The sequence below is a fragment of the Caenorhabditis elegans genome, chromosome V (assembly GCF_000002985.6).
Source record: "Caenorhabditis elegans chromosome V".
Taxonomy (NCBI): Eukaryota; Metazoa; Nematoda; class Chromadorea; order Rhabditida; family Rhabditidae; genus Caenorhabditis; species Caenorhabditis elegans.
The window spans coordinates 4,317,817-4,332,726 of record NC_003283.11 but is presented as its reverse complement, the minus strand read 5'-3'; the positions used below and the strand labels follow the sequence as shown (position 1 = coordinate 4,332,726).

At 35.9% G+C, this 14,910-nt stretch overlaps 5 protein-coding genes across 6 annotated transcripts; 4 read left to right on the top strand and 1 right to left on the bottom strand.

The window, feature by feature from the left end:
• Window positions 1-176: 176 nt before the first annotated feature.
• Window positions 177-3,688, top strand: oac-12 (Acyl_transf_3 domain-containing protein; the record flags this gene model as incomplete). The annotated part of the gene is made up of 10 exons (NM_071795.1): window positions 177-301; window positions 344-747; window positions 1,023-1,236; window positions 1,287-1,453; window positions 1,753-1,971; window positions 2,044-2,153; window positions 2,279-2,399; window positions 2,640-2,751; window positions 2,803-3,016; window positions 3,443-3,688. 10 exons carry the CDS (start codon window positions 177-179, stop codon window positions 3,686-3,688), a joined length of 1,932 nt encoding a protein of 643 aa, NP_504196.1.
• On the bottom strand, window positions 3,644-5,606 carry D2063.1 (alcohol dehydrogenase). The gene is made up of 3 exons (NM_001330852.2): window positions 5,297-5,606; window positions 4,700-5,248; window positions 3,644-4,209 (listed from the first exon to the last, which is right to left on the bottom strand). The coding sequence occupies exons 1-3, from the start codon at window positions 5,579-5,581 to the stop codon at window positions 3,991-3,993; spliced, it is 1,053 nt and encodes a 350-aa protein (NP_001317740.1). The 5' UTR covers window positions 5,582-5,606; the 3' UTR covers window positions 3,644-3,990.
• Window positions 5,607-7,211: 1,605 nt separating this feature from the next.
• On the top strand, window positions 7,212-10,606 carry nhr-125 (Nuclear hormone receptor family member nhr-125). Of its 2 annotated transcripts, NM_071793.6 has the most exons (8): window positions 7,212-7,391; window positions 7,438-7,553; window positions 7,988-8,379; window positions 8,431-8,621; window positions 9,274-9,541; window positions 9,954-9,992; window positions 10,040-10,072; window positions 10,480-10,606. In NM_071793.6, exons 1-8 carry the CDS (start codon window positions 7,279-7,281, stop codon window positions 10,525-10,527), a joined length of 1,200 nt encoding a protein of 399 aa, NP_504194.2. In that variant the 5' UTR covers window positions 7,212-7,278; the 3' UTR covers window positions 10,528-10,606. The 2 variants fall into 2 exon arrangements, with proteins under 2 accessions (NP_504194.2, NP_001317832.1); NM_001330851.3 differs by lacking the exons at window positions 9,954-9,992; window positions 10,040-10,072; window positions 10,480-10,606 and adding an exon at window positions 9,589-9,808 and having other exon boundaries at window positions 7,235-7,391.
• R02D1.2 (Phenazine biosynthesis-like domain-containing protein) lies at window positions 9,921-12,482 on the top strand. The gene is made up of 4 exons (NM_001392500.1): window positions 9,921-10,740; window positions 10,787-11,197; window positions 11,714-12,058; window positions 12,110-12,482. Exons 1-4 carry the CDS (start codon window positions 10,651-10,653, stop codon window positions 12,215-12,217), a joined length of 954 nt encoding a protein of 317 aa, NP_001380153.1. The 5' UTR covers window positions 9,921-10,650; the 3' UTR covers window positions 12,218-12,482.
• Window positions 12,483-12,759: 277 nt separating this feature from the next.
• Window positions 12,760-14,851, top strand: ZC132.9 (Serpentine Receptor, class Z). The gene is made up of 5 exons (NM_071792.4): window positions 12,760-13,112; window positions 13,164-13,270; window positions 14,109-14,535; window positions 14,582-14,635; window positions 14,682-14,851. Exons 1-5 carry the CDS (start codon window positions 12,891-12,893, stop codon window positions 14,805-14,807), a joined length of 936 nt encoding a protein of 311 aa, NP_504193.2. The 5' UTR covers window positions 12,760-12,890; the 3' UTR covers window positions 14,808-14,851.
• Window positions 14,852-14,910: the final 59 nt, after the last annotated feature.

The following is a 14,910-nucleotide window of genomic DNA, read 5'->3' as shown; positions in this document are numbered from 1 at the left end:
TGGTGATGCATAGTTACTGTACCCTTACACCACTACAGTATCATTCAAGTGATTTTAGGACAGCTATCTTCTACATTACCCTAACAGTAACTTTTGCGGCCGACAGTTTGCAGGTTGGCTCTCTGCAGGTTGGCTATCTGACGTGAGCTGTTATAACTGAAACCCCGCAAGTCATCATGGTATCCTCCCCGCCGTCAAAGCGTCAGGATCTACAAGGGATCCGCGGAATAGCGATTCTCTCGGTTTTGGGGTTTCACTTCTACCCGACTCACTTTCCAAATGGCTACCTTGGCGTTGATCAGTAGGTTTCTTTTTTGAAATTCTCCCTATGAAAAATTTTCAGATTTTTCGTACTCTCCGGTTTCCTAATGTGCATGTTGTTGACGAAAACCGAAAAACTTCCAATATTCACGAGAATTTCAAATTTTTACGCTCGCCGTCTCAAGCGGATACTTCCACTCTACCTGCTCTTCATTTCCCTCACACTTTTGGCCCTTTGCACAGTCTTCCCCGAGGCAGCCGTGCTCCAGAATCAGGAATCCGCGGCGCGGGCACTGGTTTTCCGTTCGAATCGTCTGAGCACCGGAGATGAAGCTTATTATGAGAAGCTTCAAGTCGCCGTGGACTTGTTCACTCACACATGGTCTCTGTCGGTTGAGGTGCAATTCTATTTTGTGGTGCCTGTAGTTTTTCTGGTGGGGAATTGGTTGTCGGAGACACGGAAATATGGATTTTATATTGGGATAGGTGAGTTTTTTACAACAGTATTTCAAAAACAAATCGGTATTTTGGGCAAGCTTTCTGCTTTTTAGTAACGTCTAAAATTTTAGGAAAGGCAAAATTTTAGGCAGGCTTGGTTTAGGAAGCCCAGAAAATTTTGAACCAGAGTTTCTCGAGAGTTAGGTCACACTTGGGCTACTTGGGCGTAGCCTTAACCACGTCTTGCCAGATTTGCCGAAGTGTTGCACAAGACTTTCCCAAACTGCCCAAGTTTGTCAGTTCTGCCCAAATTAAAAATTCAGCCCTCACCTCCGCCGCCTTCTATTCAATATTGCCTGCCGACGAGGCCTTCAACAGTATGTTCGCTCGGATTTGGCAATTTTTGATCGGAATGCTCACTTTTATGCTCTCCAACAATTCCGAGACATTTTCGGGCTCCCGTTTAAAATATGTGATACTTCTTGCCATGCCCATTACTATAGCGTTCCCAACCCAATTGCCAACAAATATTGTAAGGTGAGGTCGTGCCTGCCTGCCTGCAGCCTATACGAATAATTTTATTTCAGATTCCTATTCACTATATTAACCGCTTCGTTGATGCTAATTTCAGCAGATGATACAATTTTGAGCAATCGACTTTTGACCTACATCGGGGACATTTCATATTCTTTATATCTTGTTCATTGGCCGATTTATGCGTTTTCAAAATTGACATATGGCGATAACTACTACGGTAGGTAACTTCCGCGCCACGTGGTTCCAGGCTGTCTCATTACAGTTTGATCTACAAAAAAGGCGGATATATTTTACCAGAAAAATTTTGACGTCAGCGCGCTCTTAACCATGTCAAATCAGATGAGATGTCTGCGTCTCAACTCCCGCATTTTTTTGAAGACCAAACTGAAATAAGACATTCTGACTCCACGTGACGCGCAATAGATGCTCGGGAAGTGACGTCAATGAGGTGTGACGTAATAGTTTGGCTCCAAAAATAAATGATGTAACCTCCCGGGTAAATTATTTCAAATTCAGCTTTCACCGGCGGACTCTTCATATCAGTACTTCTGGCGATTATTATTTTTGAAACTTTCGAGAAATGGTACCTGCAACTCGCCAATCTCAACATTTGTGTACTCATCATAGCGTTTTTTATGCTCAGCGGGATGCTTATCAATAAGCAGTGGCTATTTCCAGAGCCGGACATCGAATATCCCCGACTTGACGGGATTAACAGCAACAATATGACCATAGGTAGGATGGCCTAAATTTTCAGTTTTCTATGCCAACTAGCCCTTAAAAATTTCCTATAATAAATTGTTTCAGAAGATGTTGATCAAATGAACAAATATTGGAATCAGATGGATTTGAGGAGCATGGTGGAGCCAGGGTGTGTTCAGAGGACGCCCACGCACAAGCGATGGTGTGATTTTGAAGTTAGTGCTTGTTCACGCGGACTACAGTTACCTTCATTCAAATTAATATTCATATATTAGATACAATCTAATCACAAACTTAACTTATCAAAAACTTCAAAAACTCAATATTTCCCGTTTTTCAGCTACCCGGGTCCAAATTCAAGATAGCAATATTTGGCAACAGTTACACTCACAATCATCACAAAATGTTCATTCAAGAGTTCGAAAGCCAAGTCTACAATGTGACAATGTACTCGGAAAAGGGTAAGTTATGCTATACAGAAAACCCAGCCCGGTACACAAAACGGGTTTTTCTACGTGGCCTAGAAAACACAAAAACTCGGCCACTGATTTTTTTTGAAAGCTTACGAAAATGGTCTTAAAATGGACTCCGTTTATTTCACGCCCACGTAATGAAAACCGCGCTGTGAGTAGGTCATCCAATTTTAATTTAAAAAAATCTTCAGTTGATCTCTGATTTTATATGATGATACATAATTCTAGGCTGTGAACCTTTGGCAGCTCGTCAAGATGACAAAAATTGCATGGATAAGCTTACGCAGTTTGTGGAATTCATAGAAAGTGCAAAACCGGATTATGCATTTATGTTTACTAGGTAATTAATCAATTCACAATCAGAAAAAACGTATTGTTTCTAATTTCACAGATACTTCTCAATAGCTGATGCATTTGAGAACAAAACCGATCCAGATTTGAAGAATGACCGAATTTTCTGTCAAATGAAAAGTCAGCTTAATGAGCTTCTTCCAAATATCAAAAAGAAGCTGTACATCCTCGACTCAATGCCACTTGTCAACGCTCCTTACATTCCAAAAATTGCAGAGGACTTGAGAAATGGGAAATCGATTCAGGAGATTAGTGTCAGTTGAAGGAACCTCTAGGGGATCTTCATTTTAATTACGACATGATGAAGTATTTTTTTGAAACAAATTTTTTAAAAAGTTCCTGAAACGATTCCACCTGTTCCAAAACTTTCCTATTTTTTTCAGAAATTTCTTGTACTTTTTCGATATTCCATATTCCTTGAATCCTTCATAAGTTTCACCAATTTTTAACAAGTTTGTCGAACTTTTCGGAAATTTCCAGGAATTAATTCCGAAAGTTCGAATTTCACGCCTAACTTTTTTTTAAACAAAATTTGATTTTTCCGCTAGAATTTTTCTCACAGATATTGAACCTCCCGGTAAAATTTTTCTCAGGAAGTTTTAATTTCCATGCAAAATTTGTCTCATGAAACTCGATGTTCCCGCCATAATTGTTCTTACAAAATTTACCCACTTTTCCAGAAATCCCTCCTGCCATCTGACAACTACAAAAACGGACGACTGCGGCACGCGGCTCTAGTGAAGGAATGCGGTCGGAAATGTGAACTGATCGATTATCTACCATTGTTTTTTAATAAGATCACAAACATGTATCAGTACGTTGATTCACGTGGTTTTTCATATTTCACCACACTTTATCACCTATCTGCTCATGGCATCGAACTTGTACGACCAATTTATTCAGCCATTGCAAAAAGTTTGAAATGAAGCTATATCGCCTATTGGTGCTTCATAATTTTATCAATACATGCACATAAAAATACAAAATTTTTGAATTACTTTTTAATGAGAATTACTTTTTTCTGGGAAGAGTGAAGAACTTACAAAAAGAGTGAAGAACTTACAAAAATTTACAAAATCCCCCAAAAAAGTTTCCTGTTTAACAACATTCTGGAAATTCAGAAAAAATTACAAATGGGGCATATGATGTTTAACTTGGAATAATATCACCGATAAAAAAATTATGGGGTTTAAAAAAACCGACAATAATTGCTGAAAAATATACATATTTACAAAGAGAAATCCACAACAACCCGAGAATTTATCTTTCCATCGTGCATTTTTGTGTAGACTTCGGCGACGTCTTCCAGCTTCACCAACTCTAATGGGACATTGACGGCTCCACGAGCCACAAAATCCATAGCCTCATTGACATCCAATCGGGATCCAACAATTGATCCTTTGATTTTTACAGCGTTGAAAATCAGGGGGATTGTGTCGACGAGAATCTAAAAATAGTAAAAGTTTTATGTGCACAATTAGCTGAAATAATTCTACCGTATTTTTACAGACATTACTGATATATTATTGAAGGTATAAAGTGTTTGCTACACGTGTTTTTGGTAGTTTGACGTCGGAAATGCATTACAAAAATGTAAAAATAACTAGGTGTTTTTTTTGTTAAAAAATGATATTTGTGCGGCTGGTACATCTTGTAGGGAAAATTTGCATTTACTTGGAGTTATTGAAAAATATTGAGTTTCATGAGTTTTACACATCGTTCTATGAATCAACTTTAAAGAAACTTCTTGACTTAGAACTTAAAAGATGTGACGTATACGAGGTACTGATGGATTAAGACCAAAAACTTATTATTTAATCTAAATAGATTTCGACTAGCATTAGATTCCTCTTTTGTGATCTAGAAGTCGAATATTAAACTACAGAAAAAACTATTCAGTTTAAAAAACAACTATCTCACAATCAGATAATGCTTACCTTTGAGTCTTTCGCAAGTCCTACAAACACCACAGTTCCTCGTTTTCTAACGTACTCTAGAGCCTTCTCCATGGGCACCTTAGCAGCTGCAAAATTGACAACACCATGTGCTCCACCATCAGTAATTTCTCGAATGTGTGCCACAATATCCTCAGTTCCAAATGCATCAACAAACCATTCTGCTCCAAGACTCTTACAGTGAGCCTCTTTACTTGGATGATCTATCGCAACAACTCGCATTCCCATAGCTCTTGCGTATTGAATTGCAAAAGATCCCAGCCCACCACCAGCTCCAGTGACTGCAACAATTTGTCCAGACTTCACTTCAGACTCCTTTAGGGCTTTATACGCAGTTACACCACCACAAAGCACGGGAGCAGCGGCGGCCATATTCATACTCTTTGGGATTTTGATAGCATCAACGTCACGAATAGTAGCGTACTCTTGGAAGGTTCCATATTTTTGAACTCCAATGTTCCAGACATGAGGGCAAAGTGGTTCATGTCCAGTTTGGCAATACTCACAGTTAAGGCAGTTTCCTTGGACCAACTGAAAAATATTAAAGTTCAAGCTTGAGGAGTTAAGAGTTTGGCTTACCTTAATCCCAACTTTATCTCCGATTTGCCAATTTTTTACTTTCGATCCAACGCTGATCACACTGCCGGCGCCTTCATGCCCACCAATCATTGGACATTTGGAAACATAATGAAAGTCACCTAGCCACGTATGAACATCCGAATGGCATATTCCAGAATATTCCATTTTCACCAAAAGTTCATCCTCATTGGGTTGAGGAATCGGAAGTTGCTTGATTTCAAGTGGACCTCCGTATGATTCAAAAATAAGAGCGCGTTGAGTCTTTGGAACATCAGATGAAACCATTGTTGAGAAGATACTCGGATGAAATGTTTGTCGGCATTATATACGAGTCCTGGCTAGAGTGTAGATAGCTCCTGTTGTTCTTACACATGATTTTCTGATCTCAGATGGAGAGACAAATTGTGTGAATGTGTTGACCAGACTACACGTGTAGCCTGTGTGATTTCATCCACGTTGTATGGACAAAATACAGAGGCGCAGACATAAAAGCATTGGCCAAAACTTTTTTTTTGCTTTTTGAATTTTCAGTGAAGGTTATACAAAAGTATAGAAACATATTTTTTTCTTTCTGAGAATAATTTTACTTTAATTTAAAAGTTTTTAGAATTTTCTCAAAATCTGATTCAAAGCCGCAATATGCCTACAATGTTTTTATACGAATATTTTAAACAAAATTACAATATAAAAAATGTAGAAATTTTTTTTCTGGTCGACTTTCAAAATTATGAGTGGCAAAAACTGAGTAATTGCCACTTTTCGACAGTAAATTAAAAAAAAAATAATTTTTTTGAAAAGTTTAATTATGTTAGTCGGTTATTTTGGCATTATAGGAGTAGTTTTTCACACTTTCCCCACTGGTGCTACTTCACCTTTAATTAGAAAACTATCGTTTTTTTGAGTGAGCTGAGCTATAACTCGAATACGATTTTTAGTAATTTTTATAATTATTCAAAAGATTCAAGTTTGGAAACTAATACAGTAAGCAAAACACTTTGCAATAACACAATACATCTTGTGGGCCAGAGATGAGCGGCCCTTTTTTCCGGTCATTCTTGTTAAATAGATTTGTTTTCAAAGTTTAAATAGAAATATGCTCCGAAAAGTTGCTCAAAAACTGCCTCGAATATCAATTTGCCCATCGGCACATTCATTCGACATCGGGGGTGCGCGGCAATCGAATTTTCGACAATATCGGCAATTTCGACAATTGCCAAAATTGCCGATTGCCGGAAATTTTGAAAACCGGCAATCGCCGGAATTGCCGGAAATATAAATTCGATACTTTTTTGTAGTTTTAGGAGCTTAAACATGCATTTCACTAAACAATTTTCTTTTTTAAGCTCAAAATGGTTTAATCTTTTTAGGATTGATCGTTTTCTTTTAGAAAATTACTGACCGATTACTAAAAAAAACAAGGTGAAAATTTTTTAATTTTTTTATTTCCGATATATATTTAGGTTTGAAAATTGCCAAAAATGTCCGGCAATCGGCAATTTCGGCGTTTGCCGCGCAACCCTGTTCGATATAGGGGCCGAAACATGCGCCACTGCTTTATATTTCATCAAAAGCTCACATTTTTCAAAATTTTGACAATTTGCAATTCGGTTCCGTTTTGAAAAATAAACCATAGATCTTAAAATGTGCAATAATCAGAAACAAATTTACAGGTTTCAATTCCCGCTTAGAAACACTAAGAATCACAGATTATAGACACAGCTGGTGTTTTAGTAAAAACCTTAAATCATAAATAAATCAAATCTGCATTATTCTGTTCTTCACACCATGCGTATGTAAATGCATTAGATTTTCAGACAATTTTAAAATTCTCCCCCTCATCAAGGTGTAAGCCACTCATTCTCTTGACTTTCACTGTCTGCGTCTTTTTGTCAACATTCTCACTCCTTCACTACTCCCTTATACAAATAAATTGATTCTCACTTTGTTCTATGTTTTAAAATTTCCAATACATATAATAAAAAATGGATCTCGTTTCGACCTCAACTTCCCCATTTTCCTGTAGAATATGCAATCAGAAAGCGCACGGGAATCATTTTGGAGTGCTCACTTGCCGAGCGTGTGCTTCATTTTTCAGGTAGTTTTTGCTCGGTGACACAGTGAGCTAATACAAAAGATTTCAGAAGAGCTGCATTCTCAAAGTGGTCTCAATTGAAATGCCAGAAAGGAGGATGTTCCAGAAATTTTTGCAAACGGTGCCGTTTGAAAAAGTGTCGAGAGATGGGAATGGACACGACAAGTGAGTGAAAAAGCTTTAGCAGCCAATTGAGTAATTCTATTCAAAGTTGGATCTTGTCTAATTATACTTGAAATTACTCAAAAACTGTAAAAAACACGTTTCAAAATTTACTTAGTTTTCAGTAAAAAAGTTTTCAAAATATTCAGATCATTGTAGACCCCGGAAAGTTAAAAAAAAAAAAACTAATATACATATTTAGAAAATAAATTTGTGAAAAAATAAATTGTTAAATAGTGAAATGTGTAAGTAATATTTTTTTTATACGTTTTTGGACATTTTAGCAGCATTGAATTGTTTTTAAAAAAAATATTAAAAAAACATTATCTAAAAGATCATGAATTTCGACAAATGTCAAAGTTAATTGAAAGAAAAATATGTTTTCCTGAAAAACGCCTGCTCAAGTTCTTTCTAACCATAAGTTATTTTTGTTTCAGAGTTCCAGTACAATCGAGATAGTTTCCGCGCAACTGGTCAATTCCAACTCCCTCCGCCGCGGTCTCTTGCATCATTTGTGGGACGTCCTGAATTATTTCTGTTTTGTGATACGGAAGCTCCAAATGCGAAAATGCTCATTGACGTACGCTATCTTTTGGAAGAAGCCGGAAGAATCATAAATCAAGGATATGAAACACCTGCTTCCGGGAAGAATCAACTTGAAAATCTAACAGAAGGATTTAAGTACATCAAGGTTGATATGAATAATATAAGCTCGAGTAAATATGCTAGCAAGGACGCAATTATCAGCATGTGGGAATATTATTTTTTCACAGTGACCAGGTGGCTGATGTATTTTGAAGGATTCCAAAAATTAAACTCACATACTCAGGTAACATTTGAATAAATTAGTATTAGATAAACCTAGAGGATTTTGATTAAGATAACACTAATTCAATCTGTATGGAATGTTTGGAGCCGACTTCATAAATATGTTGCAACTGTCGATTATCATAAGGCAAATCCTGATACCTTACCAACAAACGTTGTGATTCATAATACTCTAGTGGACATTGAAAATGTAGAATTTGATTCCACGTGGCTGAGTGATTATCCTGTGGAACATGTGAGGAGGTACGTATTGTACTTTTTTTTTTTGAATTTATGAATTTTTTATAATTTTTAAAGTATCAAATTTTAAACTGCTAAATTGACCCATTCTTTACATTTCTGTGGAATTAGCCAAAAATGTAATGAAATTCCACAAAAATACCCGAACAAAAAGTTGGAAAAAGTGTCAAAAAAACATATAAGTATTTTTTGCCCATAAAAAGCCACCTAAAATTTTTCGACAAAGAGGTTTCCGGCAAGTGCCGGATTTCAGATTTTTGTAAAACTCCTCAAGCCGGTAATTTTCCAATACAAAGATTTACCAAATTTGGAAAATGCAGATCACTCCTGTTATGAATTCATTTTAAGCACAAATTCAGTTAGTCACGGATTCCAACTTGCCTACCTCTATGCCTAACAGAGTTGTGCGACACATTTTTTTTGTAACTTTTTTTTGTAACGGGCAAACTGTGCTATTTTTTGAAAATCCATCTTTTTGAATCAAAAATTAATATTTTTTCTATCTGAAAAGATTCAGCTTTTGTTATTAGAACATTGGAAGAAAACCCTGAAAATGTGGTAAAAGCATATTCTGGTTTAAAAAAAACTCTGTAAAACCTAGACCTAGGCAGTAGGCACGCGTGTAGGCACACTATGAGGATTAAAAATATTTCAGATACCTATCTGTGCAACATTGCCGAGAGTTTGATATTCTTGGAACTCTACGAAAACTTAACCCATCTGAACTGGAAATAACCTATTTGTTTGCTCAAATATGCTTTGAACACGCTGGAAAACGAAACCAAGGAGATATAATGAAAGTCACCGAGCAATTTCTAGACAGTTTAGCAAACGACTTGCATGACTACTATGTGAATGAAATGAACAACTCGAGATATTTTCTTCGCTTGACGCAGCTGCTGAAAATCAACCAAGCTATTCAGGTTTGTGAGAAAATAAAAATGAAATTAAGAAAAAGAAAAAAAATCAGAAAGGCATCTGGGAGAGCCGACCAAAAATGGAGCTTGGACGAGTTTTCAATGTTTTGAAAATAGAATTCTCCCATCCGGAAATGTTCGAAGATTCGGGTTATTACTGATCTCAAATTTTTTTTTTGTGAAATTTTTGTTTCGAAAATAAATTTAAAAAATGCATAATATTTTTTTTCAGTTTTAAAGTTTGGAGTTTCATTGTTTTTCTTCCAAATAAAAAGATTGAGAGCGTCTATATGACAGAACACAGCCGGAAAACAGTAATATATGTTTTTCTAATTTTTTTTTGGTTTTGACATTTTTGAGTTTTTGGGTTATATTGATTGGTTTTTTTGTGTTGTAATTTGAAAAATTGTTTGTTTAGTTTTCAGATATTTCTCCGCAAAAACAAATTCGCAACAATGTAAGATTATTGACTTTTAAGCCAATTTTAAAACAAATTTCTTGCAGATTATTAAAAAAGAGGCTGAAAAATTGGAAAAAGTATGTTTCAAATTATAAAACAGAAAAGGCGAAAATCTATTAAAAATGACAGAAAAATAATTTCCATTTCTAATATTTTAGTTGAAAAAATGAAAAATATTATTTGAAAATTCATAAAAATTATATAAATTTTTTTTACAGCTATATTCGATTTAAAGTATAACAAAAAATTCACAGACTTTTTTTGGCAAGAGTAAAACTTCACACCTTTGAGCCTGAAAATAAACATTTTGCAGCAAAAATACATGGGCAGGTCAAAAATTACAGATATAAAAAATGTTTTGGAATTTTTGGCAACTTGGTGGCCAAACGGCCGTGGGCCGCTCAAAAAGTGTAATTTTGATTTCATAAACTGATCAAAAATCAGAGAAAAAATAATTGTTTGAACTCGCAAAATAATCTTACAGCTACAAAAGTCACAGTTCTCGATAAAGCGCCTTTCGATATCAAATTAATTTCATTGATGAGAAAGTTGTAGCCATATACCTGACCATTGATTAAATTTGTCACTACTTTTTGTTTTTCTCATTCTTGTTTCATTAATTATTGTTTGCCATTGCGAAAAGTTTTTTCTAAAAATGCCAAAAAACTACCCATCATTCATTGTGGATGCATTCACAAAAACGAGCTTCGGTGGAAATCCAGCTGCCGTTTGTTTGATTCCAAAGGTAGCATTACTATTAATTTTTATAATAATTTGAGGAAAATTTTCAGGCACTATCTGACAGAGAATATTTGAAAATTTCATCAGAATTCAATTTATCGGAAACCGCATTCCCAATACCAATTGGAGCATCGTCAGACTACAAACAATGCTCTCAGTTTTCTCTCCGATGGTTTACTCCAACAAATGAAGTTCCATTATGTGGACATGCAACCTTGGCAACTTCTCATGTGTTGTTCAATGAAATTGGAAATGTTAACGCAGAAATCAAATTTGAAACCAAGTCTGGAACTCTGACAGTTCGAAAGGATGAGCTTGGAGATGTGGAGATGAATTTTCCAGAATATGAGTTAACATCTATCAAGTTCAAAAATATTGAAAACTCGCTTCATGGGGTCTTTTCTGAATTAGAGGCACCAGATTTTCTTCAGAATGTGATTAGCTGCGTGGTTCCAATTGAGGTACGATGTGGTTCTTTTAATGTTCGGGAAAATAGCCATAACACTTACTTAGGCTTATGCTTAGGTTTAGGCGTAGGCATAGGCCTAGGTTTAGGCTTACGCTCAGACTGGGCCGGTGGTTTTTTTTAATTTGAATTCATGCGCGATTTCTAAGTTTACAAAATTTTTTGTTGAAATCATGTTTTTGGAGTAGATTGTTTCATGGGGTTTTTTAATTTCATGTTTGGTAAAAATACAATTATATTCAGCCAATTTTCTCGAGTTCGGGGCAAAATAATTGGTGTTAACTGAGTATCAAAAAAAATTAAATTTTTTAAGATTCTGTCCCTGGGCGAGTTTTTCAAAAAGTATTATCTTTAGTTTTTTCGATAGTATTTCAATAATTTGCAAAAATTTTAAAAATATGAGATTAATGCATTTTTCTGTTATCTATAAGTTTGTAAATTATAGGCTTGATAAATTCCAAATTACTCATGGAAGTGTGGAAATTGTACACCTTAATTTACTTAATTTCAGATCAATATTGAATCCGTCGTCTTCGCTCCAAAAGCTAATGTATTAAACGTGGTGATTGACCCGAAAACTACGAAATTTGAGTTTGAAGCTTTTAAAAGCAACAACTCAAAAATGCTCGAACTTCACGATGGAAGTATAGTCCGGGGACTTGTTGTTTCAATGAGCCCATCGAATCCAGTTGCACAGGGATTTATCGATTCTTCCGGAAAACCATATGACTACGCGTGCCGCTATTTTGCTGTCTGGGATGGAGTAAATGAGGACCCTGCAACTGGCTCCGCACAATGTTCTCTCGGACCTTTTTGGTCGAAGATTCTCGGAAAGAAGGATATGTACGCATTACAGGTGATTGATTACTGTATGTATTTTGCCAAATCTAGTTGAATATTGGTTCAGGCTTTTCCAACTCGCGGAGCCCAATTTCGAGTAAGACTCCAAGATGGTCGTGTTATTTTGAACGGATCTTCTGTCACTGTTCTGAGAGGAGAGATAATTATTCATTGACCTTTCAAATTGAAATCTGTCTTTTTTCGCTTGACTAACTTTTCATTAATATGAAGAATTAAAAAAAATCATGGCTTCAATTCAATTATGCTATCACATCACAGTCTATACATTTGTTTTTTTTCATTTTTTTTTTTAACACATTTGGAACGATTCTAAAAACATGATCCAAGAATTAATACATTTTTAACCATACCGTGGAACTTGGATCTTTTATTGTTTTTCTGTTTCATATAAGCGAATAAAGCCCAAGCCTGAGCTTGAGCCTAAGCCTCAGCCTAAGCATCATCCTAAGCCTAAAAGAACTTCAAACTGCCCAGAAATATACTTCTGACGGCATGGCTATTTTCAAATGTATTATTAGAAATGTTAAAATCCAAACATGACATTAAACTTCAATTTGGTTGTCATAGTGTTTCCATAGAGACTGATATTATTACATTCTAAGAGCTTGCTTGAAATTCAGTGTAGTTACTTCTGACTTTCGCACAACATTTTCCCATACTAGAGAAACAAAAAAACGAGAGATACATAGAAACGTGCGCATTTGTCAAACTGCAATTGCGCACACAAAAGTGGCTTAGTGATCAAACAGCTGAAAATTGTGTGCTTAAAAAGAGCCAGCTTCACGGAAACATATTCATTTTATTTCTCTTTTTGAGAAAATCCGTGAATGTCAGCACGACAATCGGAGATGGTCCGTACGACGACGGAGCATTTTCCATTCAAAGTGCGGCTCCCAATTTCCTACACAGATTATGCAATGGAACAGTTGACAGATCCTAGTCTTCTGATTTCCTATGCGGTGATTTTTATCCCATTGATACTGGGCATGATTGTCTCATGGCCGATTTATCTGCGGAAATTCCACAAGAACCTGGTGCATTATGGGACAGTAAGTCATTGCTACACAAAAGCAAATTCATAATCTATATTTGATTTTTAGAGTCCATTCCTTCCGATGATCACCTATGCATACAGAAGCATCAAATACAACTACCCATTTATGTTGATTTTTAGCGTGCTTGCCTATTCCACGAGAAGTAATCCAATGTAAGTGAGGCTGAATGGCCCAGTCGGACATGTTACGTTTTCTATGAGGCTCATCTAGAATTGGTTAAGTTTTCACGTAGGCGAAAAAGGTATTCACCTAGCTTGAGCCTACATAAATGACTGTCGTCGTAGTATGTTTCAAAGATTGATGTTTTCTTGAACTTTTGAGAACCCACGAAAAGAGGAATTAGTGAAAACGGGGACTGCGAAAATGGGTAATATTACAAGGGGTTATACGAAAAGGAGATCTTCTATGCACATGAAAAAACCGCAAAATCAAAATAATTATTTGCCCCTACCAAACTAATCTATTAAATGGAAAACTGTTTAGCATATTCCTTTGATTAATTAATATATTTACTTTGTATCAAAATTGCACCAACTTTTAGGTTCCAAAAATCAAAAACCGCAAATTTCGCCTACAAACTGTTTAATTAAAATATTCAGGCTCTCTATTTCAAATGAAAAATATAGAGTAATGGCTTGACCAGGGGTGCGCGGCAATTGTGGATTGCCGATTGCCGGAAATCAGAATTGCCGGAAATATAAATTTGATACTTTTTGTAGATTTAGGAGTCTACTAAACATGCATTTTAATTAACAAGTGTCTCGTTTCAAGCTCAAAAGGTGAAATTTCCGAAATATAATTAGGTTTGAAAATTGCAGGCAATGTCCGGCAATTGGCAATTTTGGAATTTGCCGGAATTGCCGATTGCCGGAAATTTCCGATTGCCACGCACCTCTAATATGATCTCAAAAATAATGCACAATATATTTGACCATCTGTAAAAAAATTAGATGAGTTTCACGGCGTTCAAATTACACACTATTTTCACAGAATTGCACCAACAACTACGAATATGGCACTAGCTTTCGCATTTGCAAATCAATGGTTTTCGTCAACCTATGAGACTCTGATTGGCTTGTTTTCGATCTACAAATTCATGAACTCCCGCCAGCCAGCAGAACTCCGTGGATACTTCACTCGGAGAAGCGTTGCAGTTCTACTGTATGTGATTCTTCTGTCTGTCATCGCCAAGGATTTTGGGTTCATCATGTGGGCTGTTATACTTTTTATTTCCGAGCCATTTCCGCTTGAAATCCTAGGACAATTAAATTTCTATTACTACATTAGCTACATCTCATTTCAAATGCTTCTTTTCATTGGAATGATGTCTCAATTTTCAATGAAAACAGACGCCGGAAATAGTCATTCGGATAATCAAATCGCTCGTCAAACGAAAATCATCGGAACAATCAAGATTGTAAGCTCTACACTAAACTTTTGCGATACTTAATTACTCTTTGAAGATCCTATTTGCTTTATTCCTCTTGGGTACGGTTACAGGATTCATGCCAGTAATTGTAAGATTTTTTAAAATTAACAGCTCATTAAAACAATTTATTTTAGGTTGGAACAATCTTCGTGAGCATCGATTGTTTTTTGGTGCCGATTGTCATAATGCTAACGGAGATTATGTACAGCCCAAACCCGATTCCAGTTGATGAAGTCAAAAAAGAACCACTGAAAGTATGAAGAATTGTGTTTTGATTTTAAAATAAACCACTCATGTTATTCAATTTTTTGTATCACACTTTTTTCCGTAATATTTTAAATTTTTGCGAAAAAAAACCAAAAA